The 17,176-nt window shown below is 51.6% G+C and overlaps 6 protein-coding genes across 6 annotated transcripts; 4 read left to right on the top strand and 2 right to left on the bottom strand.

Annotated features, from left to right (window-relative positions):
* Positions 1-1,918: 1,918 nt before the first annotated feature.
* J4E87_004722 (uncharacterized protein) lies at positions 1,919-2,956 on the top strand (the record flags this gene model as incomplete). Its single annotated transcript, XM_049376341.1, has 1 exon — positions 1,919-2,956. The coding sequence occupies one exon, from the start codon at positions 1,919-1,921 to the stop codon at positions 2,954-2,956; it is 1,038 nt and encodes a 345-aa protein (XP_049233852.1).
* Positions 2,957-3,254: 298 nt separating this feature from the next.
* J4E87_004721 (uncharacterized protein) lies at positions 3,255-5,287 on the bottom strand (the record flags this gene model as incomplete). The annotated part of the gene is made up of 4 exons (XM_049376340.1): positions 3,255-4,210; positions 4,264-4,655; positions 4,700-4,897; positions 4,950-5,287. 4 exons carry the CDS (start codon positions 5,285-5,287, stop codon positions 3,255-3,257), a joined length of 1,884 nt encoding a protein of 627 aa, XP_049233851.1.
* Positions 5,288-6,336: 1,049 nt separating this feature from the next.
* On the bottom strand, positions 6,337-8,056 carry J4E87_004720 (uncharacterized protein; the record flags this gene model as incomplete). Its single annotated transcript, XM_049376339.1, has 4 exons — positions 6,337-6,574; positions 6,633-7,080; positions 7,131-7,931; positions 7,981-8,056. The coding sequence occupies 4 exons, from the start codon at positions 8,054-8,056 to the stop codon at positions 6,337-6,339; spliced, it is 1,563 nt and encodes a 520-aa protein (XP_049233850.1).
* Positions 8,057-9,614: 1,558 nt separating this feature from the next.
* Positions 9,615-10,806, top strand: J4E87_004719 (uncharacterized protein; the record flags this gene model as incomplete). The annotated part of the gene is made up of 2 exons (XM_049376338.1): positions 9,615-9,755; positions 9,802-10,806. 2 exons carry the CDS (start codon positions 9,615-9,617, stop codon positions 10,804-10,806), a joined length of 1,146 nt encoding a protein of 381 aa, XP_049233849.1.
* A 634-nt stretch (positions 10,807-11,440) lies between these two features.
* J4E87_004718 (uncharacterized protein) lies at positions 11,441-12,934 on the top strand (the record flags this gene model as incomplete). The annotated part of the gene is made up of 1 exon (XM_049376337.1): positions 11,441-12,934. The coding sequence occupies one exon, from the start codon at positions 11,441-11,443 to the stop codon at positions 12,932-12,934; it is 1,494 nt and encodes a 497-aa protein (XP_049233848.1).
* A 651-nt stretch (positions 12,935-13,585) lies between these two features.
* On the top strand, positions 13,586-15,204 carry J4E87_004717 (uncharacterized protein; the record flags this gene model as incomplete). The annotated part of the gene is made up of 3 exons (XM_049376336.1): positions 13,586-13,642; positions 13,891-15,108; positions 15,157-15,204. The coding sequence occupies 3 exons, from the start codon at positions 13,586-13,588 to the stop codon at positions 15,202-15,204; spliced, it is 1,323 nt and encodes a 440-aa protein (XP_049233847.1).
* Between the last annotated feature and the right edge of the window lie 1,972 nt (positions 15,205-17,176).

Genomic DNA, 17,176 nt, shown 5'->3' with positions numbered 1-17,176 from the left:
TAGGATGGTGGGATGGGCGGCCGGTGTGATGACGGCGGTGATGCTGGTGTTGTAAGACTGCACCTGGGCAGCCTGTGGTGATAGTCTTTGGGAGATGATAGACAACGCTGGAGAGAAAAGGCCATCTACATAGACTCAGTGGTACACGTATTGACTGTCGGCGGTGGAAGCAGAAGTAGACTCATTGCTGGGTTGAAGGTGGGGAGGAATGGCACGCAGCTGGTGGCTTCGTCCGGAGATCGGCAAAACTCCGGCGCTAATTCCTGAGACGCGTGCATCGCGTCACCTTAATTCGATCGAACGTACTACTCCTTACGCATCTCTTCTTCCATAACATATCAACGTTATCGCATTGTCTTTATCGCGGCCACAACGCGCATGTACGATGTTGCGTTGATTTGAGCGATGATCGCGACCATTACGCGTTCGCGCAGCGCGTTCTTACCCAGCCTCGGAATGTGAAATATATCGGTACCGCTTTCAACGCATGGCGAATTGCTGCGCTACCGATGTTTCGCGCGGCATGCTCGTCTTTACGAGCTGTGCGGGTTTGAAAGACCTGTTGACATTCCCTGGTAGCGAGAGGAAGCCACCCGCACCGTACGCTGATGACACAGTCACGACGTGCTGAAATTTCCTTCCTGGCCTCCAGTTTCTCATTCCTGTGCCGACCTGCTTTCGACACTTCGTCCGAAAATTCACAGAAGTCGAAAGCATAGCTCATCACCTACACATTACCACCGTCAAGATGGCGTCAACGCTTACCGCTACTCAACAAGCCCTGGGCATCGCAGAACTTCTCGAGAATATTTTGCAACACCTCAGCCCGACGGATGCTTTGTCGAACAAACAGATGGTGTCTCGTACCTTCTATAACTGCATCAACAGATCGTCCATTCTCAGACAGATCTTCTTGTTTGACGCCAACCGAGTCGAAGAAGATGAAGCCGATAGCAAGCTCTACCACCCCTTAAGCAATATCTTCCCCGCGTATGGATCTCATGAGGGGCGCGGAGGCCTTATTCCTGGATACAAATACCGGCCTTTCATTTTTCTGAATCTCGCAGACATCAGATGTTTTGTTCCTGCGGACTCCTACTACGTAGATCAAGCTGCGGTCAGCAGAGCTTTGATTCCATCAGGCAAAGATCGGCTCCCAAGGTTAAGGTTAAAACACGGAAGTCGAAGTTGGGACTGGGAAGCGCCTATCACCCAAGTCCGTCCATCAGCCATACACCCATTTATCGCCCGCAATCTTTGGATTTCAAGTGGTTTCTTTTGGACTGGCTTTGGCTCCCATGCAATAGTCTTCGTGGAGGACCCCTTACCCATTTCGAAATTGGGCCTCTCCTCTACCAAAATCTCGCGAGCAATCGAGGATATATTGTCCCAGGTACAGAGAAGCCCTACCGCTAGTTGGATCAAATCTACGCTCTCGAATCCCGCTTTCACCACCGTCAGCTTGGTTATGCACTGGGAGATCTCAAACCGCTCTACCCGGGTACACTTTGTCCATCGCTTCAAAAGCTTCCGTCGCGCTACTGGTGTACTGGTTGATGATGTTCTGATACTTCTCGCCAGGTACTTTGTCGAGCGGCTCGAATTTGCTGGGCAATCTAACGCGCTTTACGTCCCCCAACAAGATCTCGCCGCGGCTAACGAGCTCACGAGACTACTGGACCCAGTCGGTTACTTCTACTTGAGCCAAAACTGAGCCAAGTCTGGAATAGTACAAGCAGTCTCACTGTACGCCTGGTTTGTCTCGCGAGCTGTCTTTCACTTTGCTGGCTCGTGCTCAGGCTTGGCAACCCACAAACGATTGCGTCGCACGGCCAAATAACTTGCCTCTCAAAATACAACCTCTACGCGCCTTATTGAACGTTGGCTTTCGACCATCGCTAGGCTCATAACGATCGATATGAACGACATAAACTCTCCTCCACTCGCACACGGCGATCCCGCCCGCGTCTTGGGCGTCACCGAACTCCTCGAGAACGTGCTCCGCAACCTAAGCCCGGGAGATATCCTCAAGAGCGCTCAAGCGGTCTCTAAGTTCTGGCGAGATTGTGTGCAGGGATCAACTGCAGTTAAGAAGAAGTGCTTCTTGGTCGCCGACAACATGAGCGAAGAGAAGACAGACCATCGACTGTTTCTGGGGGCGGGCCTTCCTGACTTGGGCAAACCTCTAGTTGCAGACTGGAGTCAATCGCGACATACTAGGAGTATCAGCCACATGACAGTGGTGACACCGGCTACTCTTCGCGCCTTCTTCGCAGACAACCCAATGTCTCGTCGCGGTCAATACAAACAGGCTATCCAAGATTACTTCGAGAGGCTGGACAACGACGAACAGTTGATGCGCTTGACGACTAACATGGGCCGTGAAGAGCGCATGTACGATGGCAGCGATTACGACTCGCGTCCCTACGAGTCCCTACTCGACATGTCACGTGCGAATCCGCTCCTTCGCCGATCGTGGAAAGGAAAAGGCTCAGTTGTCTTCACCGGCCACGGAAAACACCTCATCTTCGCTCTTGGCGACAACTACCCTGAGGCTTGCGATTACTTCACACATATCCGAGCATTCCTCGAGACTGTGGTCCATGCTAGGAGCGCCGACCAGTCGAAACGAACCTGGAATACTGTCCAAGTCTGTTCACCTGCCGTCACCGAGCTCACTATTGCTGTCTGGTTACCTGGAGGCCCGGACATGGCTCAAAGCTTTCTCAATTCGTCCGGTGTCACCATGCTCGACTTCGCACATATGTTCATCATAGCGGTGCGAATGGCTTTACAAAGCTACGATTCAGTTGATGTGGAGCACTGGCTTGGTAACATCCATCGACACAAGCGAGGCGGCGCAACTTGGAAGAGGACGATGCGCTTATACAAGAAGGAGAGGGACCTCATCGAGAAGTTGGTGGATCAACTGGAGAAAGGCAGATGGTATCCCTGATCGCCATGGTTCTCGTCTGCCAAGTCAGTTCTCCAAAGTCATGATGTCTAGGTCTCAAAGACTTCCTGTTACATGGCCTGTGGTATTTGGGCAAGACTGATATGAGCATGCACGTCATTGTAGATAGTCAAGTGTCTCAAAGCATGTACACCTAATAAGACATTGTATGTCGCAACGATCTCCGTGTCCGTGTTGCTCATAGACGTGTGGTGCGTTCTCGCTTTCCTCGATTTCGTATCGTGCCTACGTGCATGACAGCCCATGTACAACATCTGGCAAGCTATCAACCCCATTTACTTTATGCATCAACCCTACATAGTCGTCCCTGCTGAGTAGGGAGTCCTCCCGTCCCTTCAACAAACCAACTCTCGCTACCCACACCCGTAACCACATAGAACAACCCCCATGGATCTCTTTCCTTCTTGATCTTGAGCAACCTATCGTAGTTATCACCATACATACTATACTGAAAGTTCGGCTCCGCAACATCCGCCTCGTTCATATAAGCGCCGCTGAGCGGCGTCGCATCTCTCAGCTTCTGTATATACGAGTTGAGGCGAGCATGCGATGACTTCCAGAGCTCATCAGAGAGGCTGGCATCGTATTGTCGACTATCGAAGCCGGTCATGTGCATGACTGCATTGCGCAGGTGCGGCGAGACAGCAGAGTCTGAGCCAGGATAGCCGGCTGTTTCGTATGTTGGTGCGTAGTCGACGGAGTGGAGACTGTAGCCGCCTTCTTCCACGAAGGAGCGGATCGCTGCCATGGTGGTATTGAATGTCTGGGAGGTTGGGTCTTCGAAGTTGGATCGGGGGACAAGCCGGCTCACAAGACGGCTGTTACTAGTACCACCACTTGGGCCGCCAGGCAGGATACCGAACTTTGCATATGTGCTCCAAAACTTTGGCTCGGGGTTGACTAGTGGAATGCCAACATCGTTGAGGTCTTTGATGAGCGGCGCCATGAGCTTTCTCATCTCTTCGACGGTGACGCCCGGCTTGGTAATTTGGTTTGATAGGGTGAAGGTACCAGAGGCCTTGGTGATGTAGTTTGACATAATGCCTTTGGCATCATTGATGCGTAGATTGTGCGAGAAATAGACCTTCATACCTTTCCAAAAGGTTTCATTGGATACGCGAACGGTAGTCTTGTCGTTGCTAGACACGGGGCCGGTCTGGAACGTGAAGTCGCTTCGTGCGACTGTCGTAGGAGGATACGCTTTTACGATGGCAGATGTAACGATACCGAAGTTTCCTTTGCTATTGGTCAGTATCAAAATCAGTTGTGATGGTACTGTGGAAGCTTACCGGGTCCACCACCTCTAATAGCGAAGAAGAGGTCCCCATTCTCCGTCGGATCTGCATGCACAAACTTGCCATCTGCAGTGACAACCTCTAGAGCAAGCACCTGATCAGCCATGAGGCCATATCTTGACGTGATGTACGAGAATCCTCCGCCTTGCATGTAACCGCCATAAGCTCCAACAGTAGAAGACCCGGGTGCTAAAAGAGTGATACCATGTGTACTCATGGCGTCATACACTTCATGTTGTTCGAGCGCCGCTCCAACTCGGGCTGCTTGACCATTGTACTGACCAACTTTGTAAGTCGATAAGTACTCAAATGCTTTCATGCGATGCACCCAGACTTGAAGTGCGCCACCGCCGGTGTTTCGGCCGAGGAAGTCATGGCCGGTATTTCTACTATAGTCAGTTTGGGGCTGGTGTCTTTCCTGGGGACGTACTTGATCGTTAACCGAATATTGTTGTTCCTGGCAAAGTTGACTGCGAGCTGCACGTCTTTGACCGTAGTAGCATTGACGACAAATGCAGGAAAGCTGATGAGTTTGCAGCCAGACAGCGGAGGCGTAGCGCTAGCTGCAGGTACGGGGCACGGATTATGTAAAGTCCACTGCCCAAACGGTACCAGTGGGTCTTCCTTGCTAGATGAAATAAGTTAGCTTTCGACCGAGGGTAAGGTTTGCAAGTACATACGCGAAGAGAGCATCGCTTTGACGTCGCCTGACGTTTGAACACTTTGCAGTATCCTTGTACTCGCCCTCATAGCAGGCAGCAGCGGGTGGAATACCCTTAAGCAATGTGCCTCCAAGGCTGATGTTCAAGGCACTCCATTGCGTCGATGATGGCCAGCCGTCGTAGCCTGGATAGCTCTTGCAAGAAGGTATGTCGCTCTCGTTTGCTTTGCCGAAAGCCAAGTCAGGGTTGGTCCCCACATCCGAGTCCGTCAGCTGTATACCCTCATATGGGAAGTTGTACGCATAGGCAGCTTGCGCCGCAAGAAGGCTTGAAAGAAGCGAGAACCCGAAGACCATTCTGTAAAGCGCGGATACGGAATTGAGATTAATGATGTCTAACAGCTTCGACGACGAAGCTTGCTCTCTTGGAGGCTATCATGCCGGTACCTTATACAAGCTTCTGTTAACAGCACTGGCGACACCCCTCTTCTCTACTGCCCATGATATGCCCCACATACATCCAGGCTGGTGGTAGCCTGAGGTTTGGGGTGGTGCAAGGACTGTATTCCCATCTCTTGACTCGTACTCCTCATACGATGCGGCCCAGTTCTCGTCTTGGCCATCTGATACGGGCCGGCCCAGACGTATTGCCATATCGGGCGCGCAGTCAGCATGCAGCCATGTAGCTTTACCCGGTCTGGTTCCGCTGTGCATCTCGTGTGATCAATACGTCGCGCATATCGCGAAGGTTGTGAGGCTTTTGTGGCGTCCGTAATCATACAGTGGTTCCGATATTATGGTAAACGGTCGATGCTGAGGGCTGCGAGACTGCATATTGAGTCTTCCTGTTGGTCGTAATAAGCGAATCAGAATGAACTAAACCTGCGATAAGAACCTTTGAACGCGTAAAAGCTGACTTCGGGGTCTCCCCACACTGGGCGTACAGAATCACCTTGTGGGACACATGATGCAAATGGATGTCGATATGGAAGCGTGAATGATGGCAGCATGTTCGAAATTGATGCAGCACCCATGGTTTGATGAAAATCGTGCTGGCCGTGATGCGAAGACGAAGGAGTGCGTCGAAATGTCGGAGGCCTCTTGCGATGGCCCCTGTAATAATAACGCTAACCCTTTTGGGTATTGACCAAGCCCCTACCTGCTCCGCCTCCCAAAACAGTCTCATCGTCCCCCATCGGATTGACATCCAGCGTATAACATGTCATCTCACCGACCCGTGTTGAAAGGGATTAGTGCTTCAAACACACGTCAACTCCCGACAGAAAGGCCTTTCTTATGGGTAGAGTCCGGCTACAGCTTGTCGCCAAGCTTCACCGTTGTCTGCTGAAGCATATTTATTGATCTACAGACCAGAAGAATCCTCGGTATCGATTTGAAAGCACTACTCACTCCTTGCCTGCCCTGTTCTCGAGCTCGGTAGCGTCTTCCATGTACTTCACCGAGTGCTTTCGCTGTTCCTCCTTCATGCCCGCCTCGACATCCTGGCGACGCTGCTCAGCCGACACATCACCGAACAGAATATCAATCTCCTCCAGCGTCTTTCCTTTTGTCTCTTTGATGAAAAACGTAGCAAAAATGCCCATGGAAAGACAAAAGATGCCGAACATGAGGAATGTTTTCCACCTGCAAAGGATGATGTCAGTGTATGTTTTGCATGCGATTCTTACGGTCAATCTCTTACCCGATGGAGTTGATCGCGGCAGGTGTGATCTTCGTAATAACGAAATTGAAGAGCCATTGCGTGGCTGCTCCCATTCCCACACCGTACGAACGAAGTCGCGTCGGAAAAATCTCCCCTAGGTAAACCCAAGGGACGGGACCCCAGGAAGCCGAGTAGCCGATAACATAAAGGTAGATCATGGCGACCATGGCGATGGAGGCGGACGAGACTGATCCAGAATCTGGGTTTGGTGGGTTTGTAGCAAGAACAGCGCCGATGATGAACATCATGGACGCCATCCATGCCGCGCCAGCCATGAGCGAGTACTTCCGGCCAATGAAGTCGATACCAACGATCAAGAAGATTCCAGTCGTGATGACTTTGACTGTGCCATAGATACCCGTTGCGAACAGCGAAGCGTTAGCTGCTGATACACCAATGGTCTGGAAGATTTGAGGAGCGTAGTAGCCTGAAGGAGGGTCAGATGGCGAAGTTCAGCTCTAAAGATCTTCACCTTACCGATTGAGTTTGTTCCGCTGAACTGCTGCCAGAACATCAACACGAAACCAGTGATGAATCGGTATCGGTTGCCTGGAAGGAGAACCTCCTTCCATGTTATGCCCTCAGTCTGGTTCAACTCTTCTTCGACTGCAGCGCGAATCTCGGCTAGCTCTTTTTGGAGCTCAGGGCTATCGGGTTGCTCGCAGCGAATGAACGCAAGCGACTGCGCAGCTTCCTCTTGTCGACCCTTTGACATCAGCCACCGCGGAGACTCCTTGAGGAAGAAAAGTCCGATCAACATGAAACCACCTGGAATGAGTTGAATCGATACGGGCACTCTCCATTGCTTCGTTGACGTGGGCATGTGGAGCGCAACACCGTAATCTAGCCAGTACGCGAAAGTGCTACCAATGACCAGAAACTCCTGGAAGAGACCAGCGATACGTCCTCGAAGAGCTGGAGGAGCATTTTCCGAGACGAATACCGGGGTGATGGATGACATACCTCCAATGCCGAGCCCTGCGATGACGCGACCTGCGTAGATGACGCCAATCTGATGATGAGCGGCAGTCTGGATTGCGGCACCGATAAGGAAGACGAGGGAGAAGCCCATAAGAGACAATCGTCGACCGAACCGTTCGTTGATCCAAGCGGCCCCGATGGCACCGAAAAAGCAACCTGCAGTAAGAAGCGATACGACGTTCGACGATACCGATGCATTTTTCGAGTCGGAGAATCCAGATGAGTCTGTTGGCAAGCCGAAGTCCTGTTTGAAAGCTTTGAGCGCGAGCACGCTGCCCATTACTCCGGTGTCATAACCTTCCACAGTGTTAGCTCTTGCTCAGGAATGGAGACAGCGGGTGCCTACCGAACAGCAGCGAGCCCATGTAGGCAACACTGGTCAGTAGATAGACCCTGCGGTTTTTGAAGAATTTGGACGGCATCTTGGTTATGTCGTCGCAGCTTTCTGGGTTGACTTGTCTGCGTACAAAGAGAGCGAGGTAGGCTTTTCAATAAATACCTAGGTCAAAACACCAGACGCCGAGGGTGGCACCACCGGCAGTGCTGTCCCCGAGTATTGCGTCGTTATCATGTGGAGGAACCTGTCCGACCCCAGACTCCACCTTTGGCCTCCGCAGACCCATTTATCTGTTCTTCCACCAGTCATTTGTTCGTCTCTGGGATCGTTCAGGCCTACTGTCCGACTTGGTCGCTACATACTCATGGGACAGAGCCGTTGCGACCTTTGCGAGCATTCTTAACGGTGTTTTCGTTGCGCGACGCTGCAACATGCGGCTCAAAATTTGTGAAGATAAGCCTCCCAAGCCATGTATACGAGACCGCCCGAATGCTTGGTGCTGCATGTGTTGAGTCTAGCGCTTTCGTCTGAATGGCGGTATTTCTCAAGCGTCGGCGGAATAATGAGCTCCACTTGAATCTCGAACGCTAAGCTTGCCAGCGATCATAGCGCCTGCGTCCGAAGACCCTTCTCCATGGACGCATTGACATGTCAGCAAGACACCCTCGAAGACTTGGAAGACATTAGGATGCGAAGGCATCTTAGTCGTGCGGGAGTATAGCCAATATCCGTCACATCCGGTCCGCTGCGCATTGGCAATCCGCCACAGAGTGACTGCAACGTCAACATGACGGGCTTCAACAGCACGGCAGCGTTCTGGAGGAAGAGTACTGGACATACTCAACTATAATCTTATGGCCAGCCTGTCCTGATACCACCTTTCAGGTGTTCCCACGATATGCACACATGCTGAGGCCTTGTCGGTTTGACCCAGCCTAAAGGGCGACGTTCATTCCGTTCGTGTCCGCAACAACGACCGTCGCTGGATGCTCGAGTGAGATGCATAATATTGCGCGCGCGCTTCAGGATACTTCATACTGGAAGTGTAATGTTGCGTTATGAGGCTTGGCTTTGGTGAAGTACAGGTCGCTGGCGTTGGACGAGCGTGGTGAGCATAACATGAATGCTACCTAGGTAGGCGTGGCAGGCCTGGGCGTCATGGGGGACATTGGGCCAACCCGGACATTGGCGACCTTGGCGTCATTGAGTGCCGTCATCTACACCCAAGCAAAACCTTCCTATTTAGGCAATGGGGCTCACCATCATCTTTCAGCCTCAATCCATCGTGGATGGATTAACATGTATCCAAAGGGAACCTAAAAGCCGAGAGAAGGCTTTCTGGAAGGTACCAGCAGGAGATTATGCATTGGAGGAACCCGTACTGGTCTTTTCGGTCATTTCGGTCAACTCGCTGCTGCCTACGGACATCTTCGTCACTACCAACCTGAGTCTCGCACATCTCGGTCAACAAAAAGCTCTTGAGCGGAAGACGGAATGTACGACCGAGGAAACCGAGATAGTTGTGCGAGTAGAGATGGAGTATAAAGATCGAAGCCTGCGATAATGGAAGTGAATCAACTCAGCAATTACAACGCCTCTTCCTTCCAGCACGAACCCTAGTGTACAGCTTCAAGCCCACAATCATGGAAGCAGCAGCAGACCAGATCCGTCAGGCATACGCCAAGGGAAATGCCAGAGAGCGACAAGAAATCCAGGAACAGATCCGAGACCTACAAAAGGATCTCTACAGCGATTGGGAGATGATGTTCAGCCTAGCTATGGCAGTAAGTCTTCCCCATCAATTGCATGCATTTACTGATCCGTAGCCAGCCTCTTCAATGGGCCCTCATCGATGTCGGTATCGATCTCAACATCTTCACCACGCTCGCCTCATCGACAACACCAGTAACATATGATGAGTTTCAGCAGAAGACAGGCGCAGCGCCAAATCTACTCGTGCACTTGCTTCGGTCCATGGCATCGTTCGGACTCATCGCAGAAGTTAAGAAGGATACATTCGCAGCAAACCGTGCGACGCGCGTCTTCGCCAACCCGCACGTCAACGGCGCCGCGCCGCATCTGTCGAAACTCCATCTGCCGGTTATGCAAGCACTGCCTGGCTATTTGAAAGAGCATAAGTACCGGGATATCACCGATTCCAAAGACCTGCCTTTCCATGCGGCCATGAAGACTGAGCTTACACCGTTCGAGTGGATGAAGCAGGATGGCGAGCAGATGAAAGCACTCGGTCATATCATGGTGCTCGACTCTGTCGATAGCTGGGTGTCTTCATATCCTGCTCAAGACGTTGTCGGCGACTTCCAGCCCGCGGACGACTCTGCGCTTTTGGTCGACATCGGCGGAGGCTTTGGTCAACACTCCGTCGCATTCAAGAAAAAGTTTCCCGAACTACGCGGCCGCATCGTCGTTCAGGATGTGCCTTCGACACTTGCGCATGCGCCTCACGTGGATGGTATCGAGTTCCAAGCCCATGACTTCTTCACCCCGCAACCTATTCGCGAAGCAAAGTTCTACTATCTCAGGCACATCATGCATGACTGGACGGATGAAGACTGCATTCGCATCCTCTCAAACATCTTCCCTGCCATGGGTCCGGAGTCGCGCATCTTGATCGATGAGGTGGTGCTACCGGAGACGAACGTGCCTTGGCAGGTTGCTATGATGGATCTTGCGATGATGGCGTCGCTAGGTGGTATCGAGCGGAGTAGGGAGGACTGGGCAAAGTTGTTGGAGAGCGCGGGACTGAAGATCGCGGATGTGCATTGCTATGACGAGGTGAGGTATCATTCTGTCATTACGGCTGTGCCGAAATGAAACGCAGGCTTGTAAGTAGTAAAGCGGAACTTTATAGTAGCATTGTAGAACAATGGGATGCACTCAACTCGGTCCTTGCAAAAGTGGCTTAGTAATGCACCAGCCACCATCTCCGCGGCCTTGTGCCGGCATCGCAAGTGCAACCCTCGCGAAAATCACGCTTTCGACCAACCCAACCCACACCGCGCCCTGGCAAACCTCACACGCCTTCCGCCCTTTTCTCCACCATGGCGATCACGGAGTACGAGCAAGTGCATCTAGGAATAATCGGAATATGCCAAAAAACTCCGAAGATGCGAATCAACGGTTGAAGGCGGGGCAGGCCCAGACACGCCGCTCCACTAACCGTCGCTCCGCCGATAGGGTAGGGCGCATCGAGCGTTAACACGCCCTATGCGTCTGGTTGCTGTCATAGATGCGTTTTTTGCGCCAAGCTACTCTACTCGATGAGGCATGCGAATCCGGGTGTTGTCGCTGTTGTATAAGGCACGGTAGGCTCGTGTGGTCGACGACCAAATTTCTGAACGACGGATAAGATATCTTTCTGGTTCACGCTACGAGCGCTTGACGCAATCTGCTGTTGTTTATCTTTCGAAAGACGATAAAAGGGTAGAAGAAGGGGGTTTTGTTCAAGATGGATCCAATCGCCAATCCTGTTGTCCAGATGCAGGACATCCCGACTACGAGCGACGGAAGACCCTATGCTTATGAGGAGCCTGATGAGATTTGGGATGGATTGAGGAGGACGGTGTCAAAGATGACGGGTCGATCGAAGGCGGGAAGCGAAGCGAAACAGTCCGCGCATCATGAGATGGAAGTCAGATCCCATGTGCGCACACGGTCGCATCGGACGCAGCCTATTGATGAGCTAGACGAAGAGCCTGGGATACCTGTTGTTGACGCTGAAGATGATTTCCCCGAGGGTGGGCTACGCGCGTGGCTCGTTGTCGCATCGGCGTGGTTGATGCTGTTTCCTTCCTTCGGCTTCATGGTGTCTATCGGCACACTTCAGGACTACTGGGGCCAGAACCAGCTTTCGTATATGTCAGCACGTGACATTGGATGGATTCCATCAGTCTTTGTCTACCTGTCGCTTGCGCTGGGTATTTGGGTTGGACCGCTCTTCGACCGGTATGGGCCGCGATGGATCGCTTTGACAGGAAGTGTCATGTTTCTCTTGATGATCTTTCTGCTTGCTGAATGCGACAAGTTCTGGCAGATGATCCTCTGCTGTGGCGTACTGGGAGGCTTTTCTGGCGCCATGCTGACGACTACGAGTCTCGCGGTAGTTGCGCATTGGTTCAAGGAGCGACGGGGTCTTACACAAGGCATCGCTATGATGGGTAGCTCTGCTGGTGGTCTGACGATTCCGTTGGTATTGCGAACTACTCTTCCGAAGTACGGCTACGCCTGGTCTCTCCGTATACTGGGCTTTGTATTCCTGTTTTGCTTCATCATTGCCAACATCCTGATGAAAGCTCGCATCCCGCCGTCTGCCGCCGCAAAGAAGAAAGCCATCATCTCACTCTCTATCTACGGCGATCTGAGGTTGAGCTTATTCACGTTGAGTGTCTTCGGGTTCGAGGTCGTTCTCTTTGGTGGACTGGGCATCATGCCCACATACGCAACGCTGAGTACGAACTTCCCGCCTGACACTGGCTTCTACCTCATCGCGGTACTCAACGGTGTCTCCTGCCTCGGACGATTGCTACCCGGGTATGCCGCGGATAAGATTGGTCGATTCAACACTCTGTTCATCATGATCGTATTCACCTTGCTCTGGATGCTAGCCTTATGGTTGCCACTTGGCACAACATCCCTCCCAGCACTGTACGCTTTTGCAGCGCTCTTCGGTTTCGGAACAGGTTCCTGGATGGCGTTGACACCCGCATGCGTAGGTCAACTATGCAGGGCGGAGGAATTTGGCCGATACTATGGAAGCATGTACTTCATTGCGTCCCTCGCAACGCTGGTCTGCATTCCAATCAGCGGAGAGCTTGTTGAAACAGTTGGACCCCAGCCCATGGTAGCTTTCTTCTGCGCGATTCTCGGTTTGAGTCTGATCAGTTTCTTGTTCAGTCGATGGGCATGTTTGGGAAGGCGATGGACGCTGAAAGTAAAGGTCTGAGCGATTCGATAGATGAATTCGTCATGCTAGGAAACGAGCACGCTATGATCTTACCCACAATTCTGTTGTTGAGCGTTTTGAACTAGCGTAAAACAGTCCTGGTAGTGCGAACATCAAGAAAACTTCATCGCGCTAAGATCGGCCCCTTCCGAAAATTCACGATTTAGTGGGAACTAGTTCATCTAACAAATCACATGGCTACGCTTTACACCTGTCAAGAAAGGGTCTACAACTGAGTAAGTCTATCGATAAAGCGTGATAGACGTCTAGCCGCTTAAACGCTGGAGCGAGGTTCAAACCCCCCAAACTACGCACCATGATGGGTACCTAGGTATTCGTATAGTACTTCCCAACTGCATTCCGCGCCACCACATGGTGGTCCAGGCTCACAGCAGATTTACATGACGTGCTTTGATAGCGCCGAAAAGAATTTGCGGGACGAACGGGAAGAAGAGTAAAGTACAGTACATAGCACCAAGACAGCTTCCATAGTGCGAACCCTTACATACCTGGGTAACATCCCCGCCACACTACCGCCTGTGCGTTCTCCAACAATACCCCAGAGCCTTGTCTCCGCGGTCACATCGTAGTCGACAATGTTGGACCAAATTCGCCAGCACGACATCGAAAGCTCACCACATATCGACCACCATGGCTCCGACGACGGCAAACCCATTCTCGAACCGCAACTCAATGTCGGTGGACATGGTGCTACGCAACGGCGGCTCAAGAACTATCATGTCACGATGATAGGGTTCTGTTCGGGGATTGGCACGGGATTGTTCATCGGAACGGGATCTGCGTATGCGAGTGCTGGGCCTGCGGGATTGTTGCTTGCGTATCTGGTTGTGGGGAGTGTGCTTTGGTGTGTTATGCAGAGTATTGCGGAATTGGCTACTGTGGTTTGTAATTCTTTGGTGTTGGGTTCCAAGAGGTAATTGCTTACTGTCCATCAGATTCCCACTGCTGGTTCGTTTCCGCATTTTGCGAGCCGGTTTATTGATCCGGCTGTTGGGTTCTCGCTCGCTATAAGCTATGGATATTGTTATACCATATCTATTGCTGCCGAGTGCTCTGCATCCGCGATCCTGGTGGGCTATTGGACCGACATGTCGCCTGCCGTTGTCATCTCCATCAGTCTGGTTCTTATCCTGGCTACCAACTTACTGAGTGTACGTTGGTTTGGTGAATCTGAAGTCGTCGCTGGTGCAATCAAGATTGCATGCTTCCTCGGTCTCATTCTGGTTTCCATCGTCATTACCTCCGGAGGAGCGCCAAACGGTGAAACAATTGGCTTCCGCTACTGGAACAATCCAGGCGCATGGGTGGACTACAACGGCATCTCTGGGCCAACAGGTCACTTCTTAGGATTCCTGGCCTCGTTCGTCAACGCAGCGTTCTCCTTCATTGGTGTCGAGGTGGTAGTCATCACCGCTGCGGAGAGCATCAACCCACACTCGGCCATTCCGAAGTCTGCCAAAAGGGTCACATTCCGCATCGCCCTTTTCTACATCCTAGGCGCTCTTTTGATTGGAATAATCGTCGACCCGAGGAACCCTGGTCTCGTGTCAGGTACTGGAAACGCCAACTCATCGCCGTGGGTTATCGCGATCAAACAAGCTGGTATCAGCGTCCTTCCTTCAATCGTCAACGCCTGCATCCTCATCTCGGCCTGGTCGGCAGGAAACTCATACTGCTGGGTCGGTTCCCGAATCATCGTCGCCATGACCACAGATCGCCAGCTTCCACAAATCTTCGGCCGCACCTGGAAAAACGGAGTGCCATACTACGCGGTTCTTGCGTCTTGGCTCTTTGGACCTCTGGCCTATCTCAGTCTGGGCGAGGGAGGAGCAGCACAAGCTTTCGGATGGCTAGTGAGTCTCAGCACAGTCGCAGGCTTGATCGCCTGGGCTACATTGTGTTTCTGCTTCATCCGCTTCCATGCTGCCATGAAAGCGCAAGGACTTAGCCGGGATAGCTTGCCGTGGAAGAGCCCCTTCCAACCTTTTACCGCGTGGTATGGTTTCATCGGATCCACTATTATTACGTTGATCACTGGTTTCCCTGTCTTCCTGAAGGGGAACTGGAGTACGGGTGACTTCATCGCCTCGTATATTGGCATACCGCTTTTCATCGTGCCGATCATCATCTGGAAGTTGGTGCATAAGACGAAGGTAAGTACGCTGCGCTTTCCGTAAGTTTAACTCGCTAACGTGACATAGTTCGCTCGTGCTAATACCATCGATCTGCATTCTGGGCGTCTCCGGTGAGCGTGGGTTGTGCAAATTCGAGTTTTCCAATGTTAGGGATCTGCGATTGATAGGGCCGTGCGCGTTCAGGTGGGCTTTAGACCCAGAGTAGAGATGTCCAGTCGTAATTACAGATATCTTCGTTATGCTACATGAAGAAGCCTCCCATTTTTACTCCTATGTATATGTCAATATCAAGGCTGTGTATGAAAACTTGGAGAATCAGTGCCCGTAGCCAAGAGTTCCGAGATGCTTGGTATTGTCACCAACGGAACATCGTGCATCGAAGAACTGGAGTGAAATACACTGGGAGGCAGCTGCTGCTCATGTGCACCAGGTATGACTGTAGCGCAAAACTGCTGGAGCTCTCCGTATTGAAGGTCTACGACAAACATGTCTTGCGAAAGGACTTTGGCTGGTGTGATGGACACCTTGAGACTAAGGTCTGTTCTAGTCATATTTCCCGCTCGGAAACGCTGAACCTCGTGCTGTGCAGGCTTCGACGATGAAATAGCATGGAATGCTTCCAGATTCATGGTACCTTGCCTCCAGATAGCGTCATGAACATAACACCAGGGTTGTGGTTTCTCTGTCAAGGCACCATTTTTGCATCCCATGGATAAGAACATCATGTATTCAGCAGCCTGCCCTGTTTTAGTGGCGAGAGTGAAGTCCAGTTCTATGGATGCGTGCCAGGACGAAGGTCCAATGTCGTTATCCTTACCCTGCAGGATGTTATCTTTCTCATTCCAGGCTTCTTTGGGGAAGCATCGTCGTATCTCGATGCCTTCTGGAGGTTTGCGAACAAGAAATCCCCATCGCCGCCAAAAATTGTTCGCGATGGTTGATGTACGAACGTTCCGGATGTAGATTTCCCTTGGAAGCGCCGAAGGGGGTACGCATCCGGATGGAATTAATGACACGCTAGTACTGATATCTCTTACATAAAGATCGCCAGATAAATGCAGCAAAGGGACGATTACGAAGTGCTGGAAGTCGTGAGCCACATGGCATCTTAAGATCCCCCAAACGATGTCGCGATCCGGCCAAATCATGACTGGGGAGCGAAGAGGCCGAATCATTCCGCATTCATACTTGTTGAGTTGGTGAGTGTGGAACAGCGTTTGCCATATGCGTAGGCCCCTGTGGGTCATCGTGGAAGGGGGCACAGGATCGTCCGAAGCGAATGGTATCAGGCTTCGTGTTTCCCGGAAATCGGTTGGAGCAGACGCGAGTACGTCTGCGGCTAACTCATTCATACGATATGAAGCCTTCCAACGGTATGGAGCCTCCCATGCAAATAGCGTCTCGTCCTCTGAGATCTTCATGATCTCTTCCTGCAACCTTCTAAACGCCTTTGTTCTCCCCTCGCCATATAGCAAAGGCATGTTGACATCGAAAATACCAAGTAGGCTGTAAGCGATGTCTTCAGATCTTGTCGCCTGTCTGTCTGCAGCCCACGACATCCGCATACTAATACTCGCGATTTCCAAGCTCTGGCCGTTGAGATACTCCATGGGGATGCCAGTGATCTTTGATATTTGTCTGCCAAGGTCGACCTTGAGCCCAAGAAGTTGCCAGTCGCGCGAATAAAACTTCATACCATCGTATCTACCAGATGGGATTTGATTAGGAAAGAAAGGGTTGTAAAAGTTGTGGTCCCCATCAGGATGGAAGTTCCTAGGAGCCAGTAGCTCTTGCAACGTCCAAGCACGTTCAAACCATCTGCTGCGTGAAAAGGCGATGCGATACCTTGCCGATTGACCTTCCGCGAATGCACCCTCGAGCTCGACATCGGCGAGATATGCATAGCACTGATCTGAGTCCCTATACCACGCAAACATGCTGTTGATAGCTTCCGAAAGTTCAGCACTACTACTCTTGTCAATGCAGCAGGTATCGACCCATACATAATGAAATCCATCTCCGATCGCAAGTTTACATGTCTTTTCAATCTTGGCAAATCCCTTCTTCTTCTTCGCTTGCTCTGGAT

This window comes from Alternaria ethzedia (assembly GCF_023757985.1).
Source record: "Alternaria ethzedia strain BMP 0044 chromosome Unknown scaffold_9, whole genome shotgun sequence".
Taxonomy (NCBI): Eukaryota; Fungi; Ascomycota; class Dothideomycetes; order Pleosporales; family Pleosporaceae; genus Alternaria; species Alternaria ethzedia.
The sequence above is the reverse complement of the archived record's forward strand: the minus strand, read 5'-3'. Positions and strand labels throughout refer to the sequence as shown.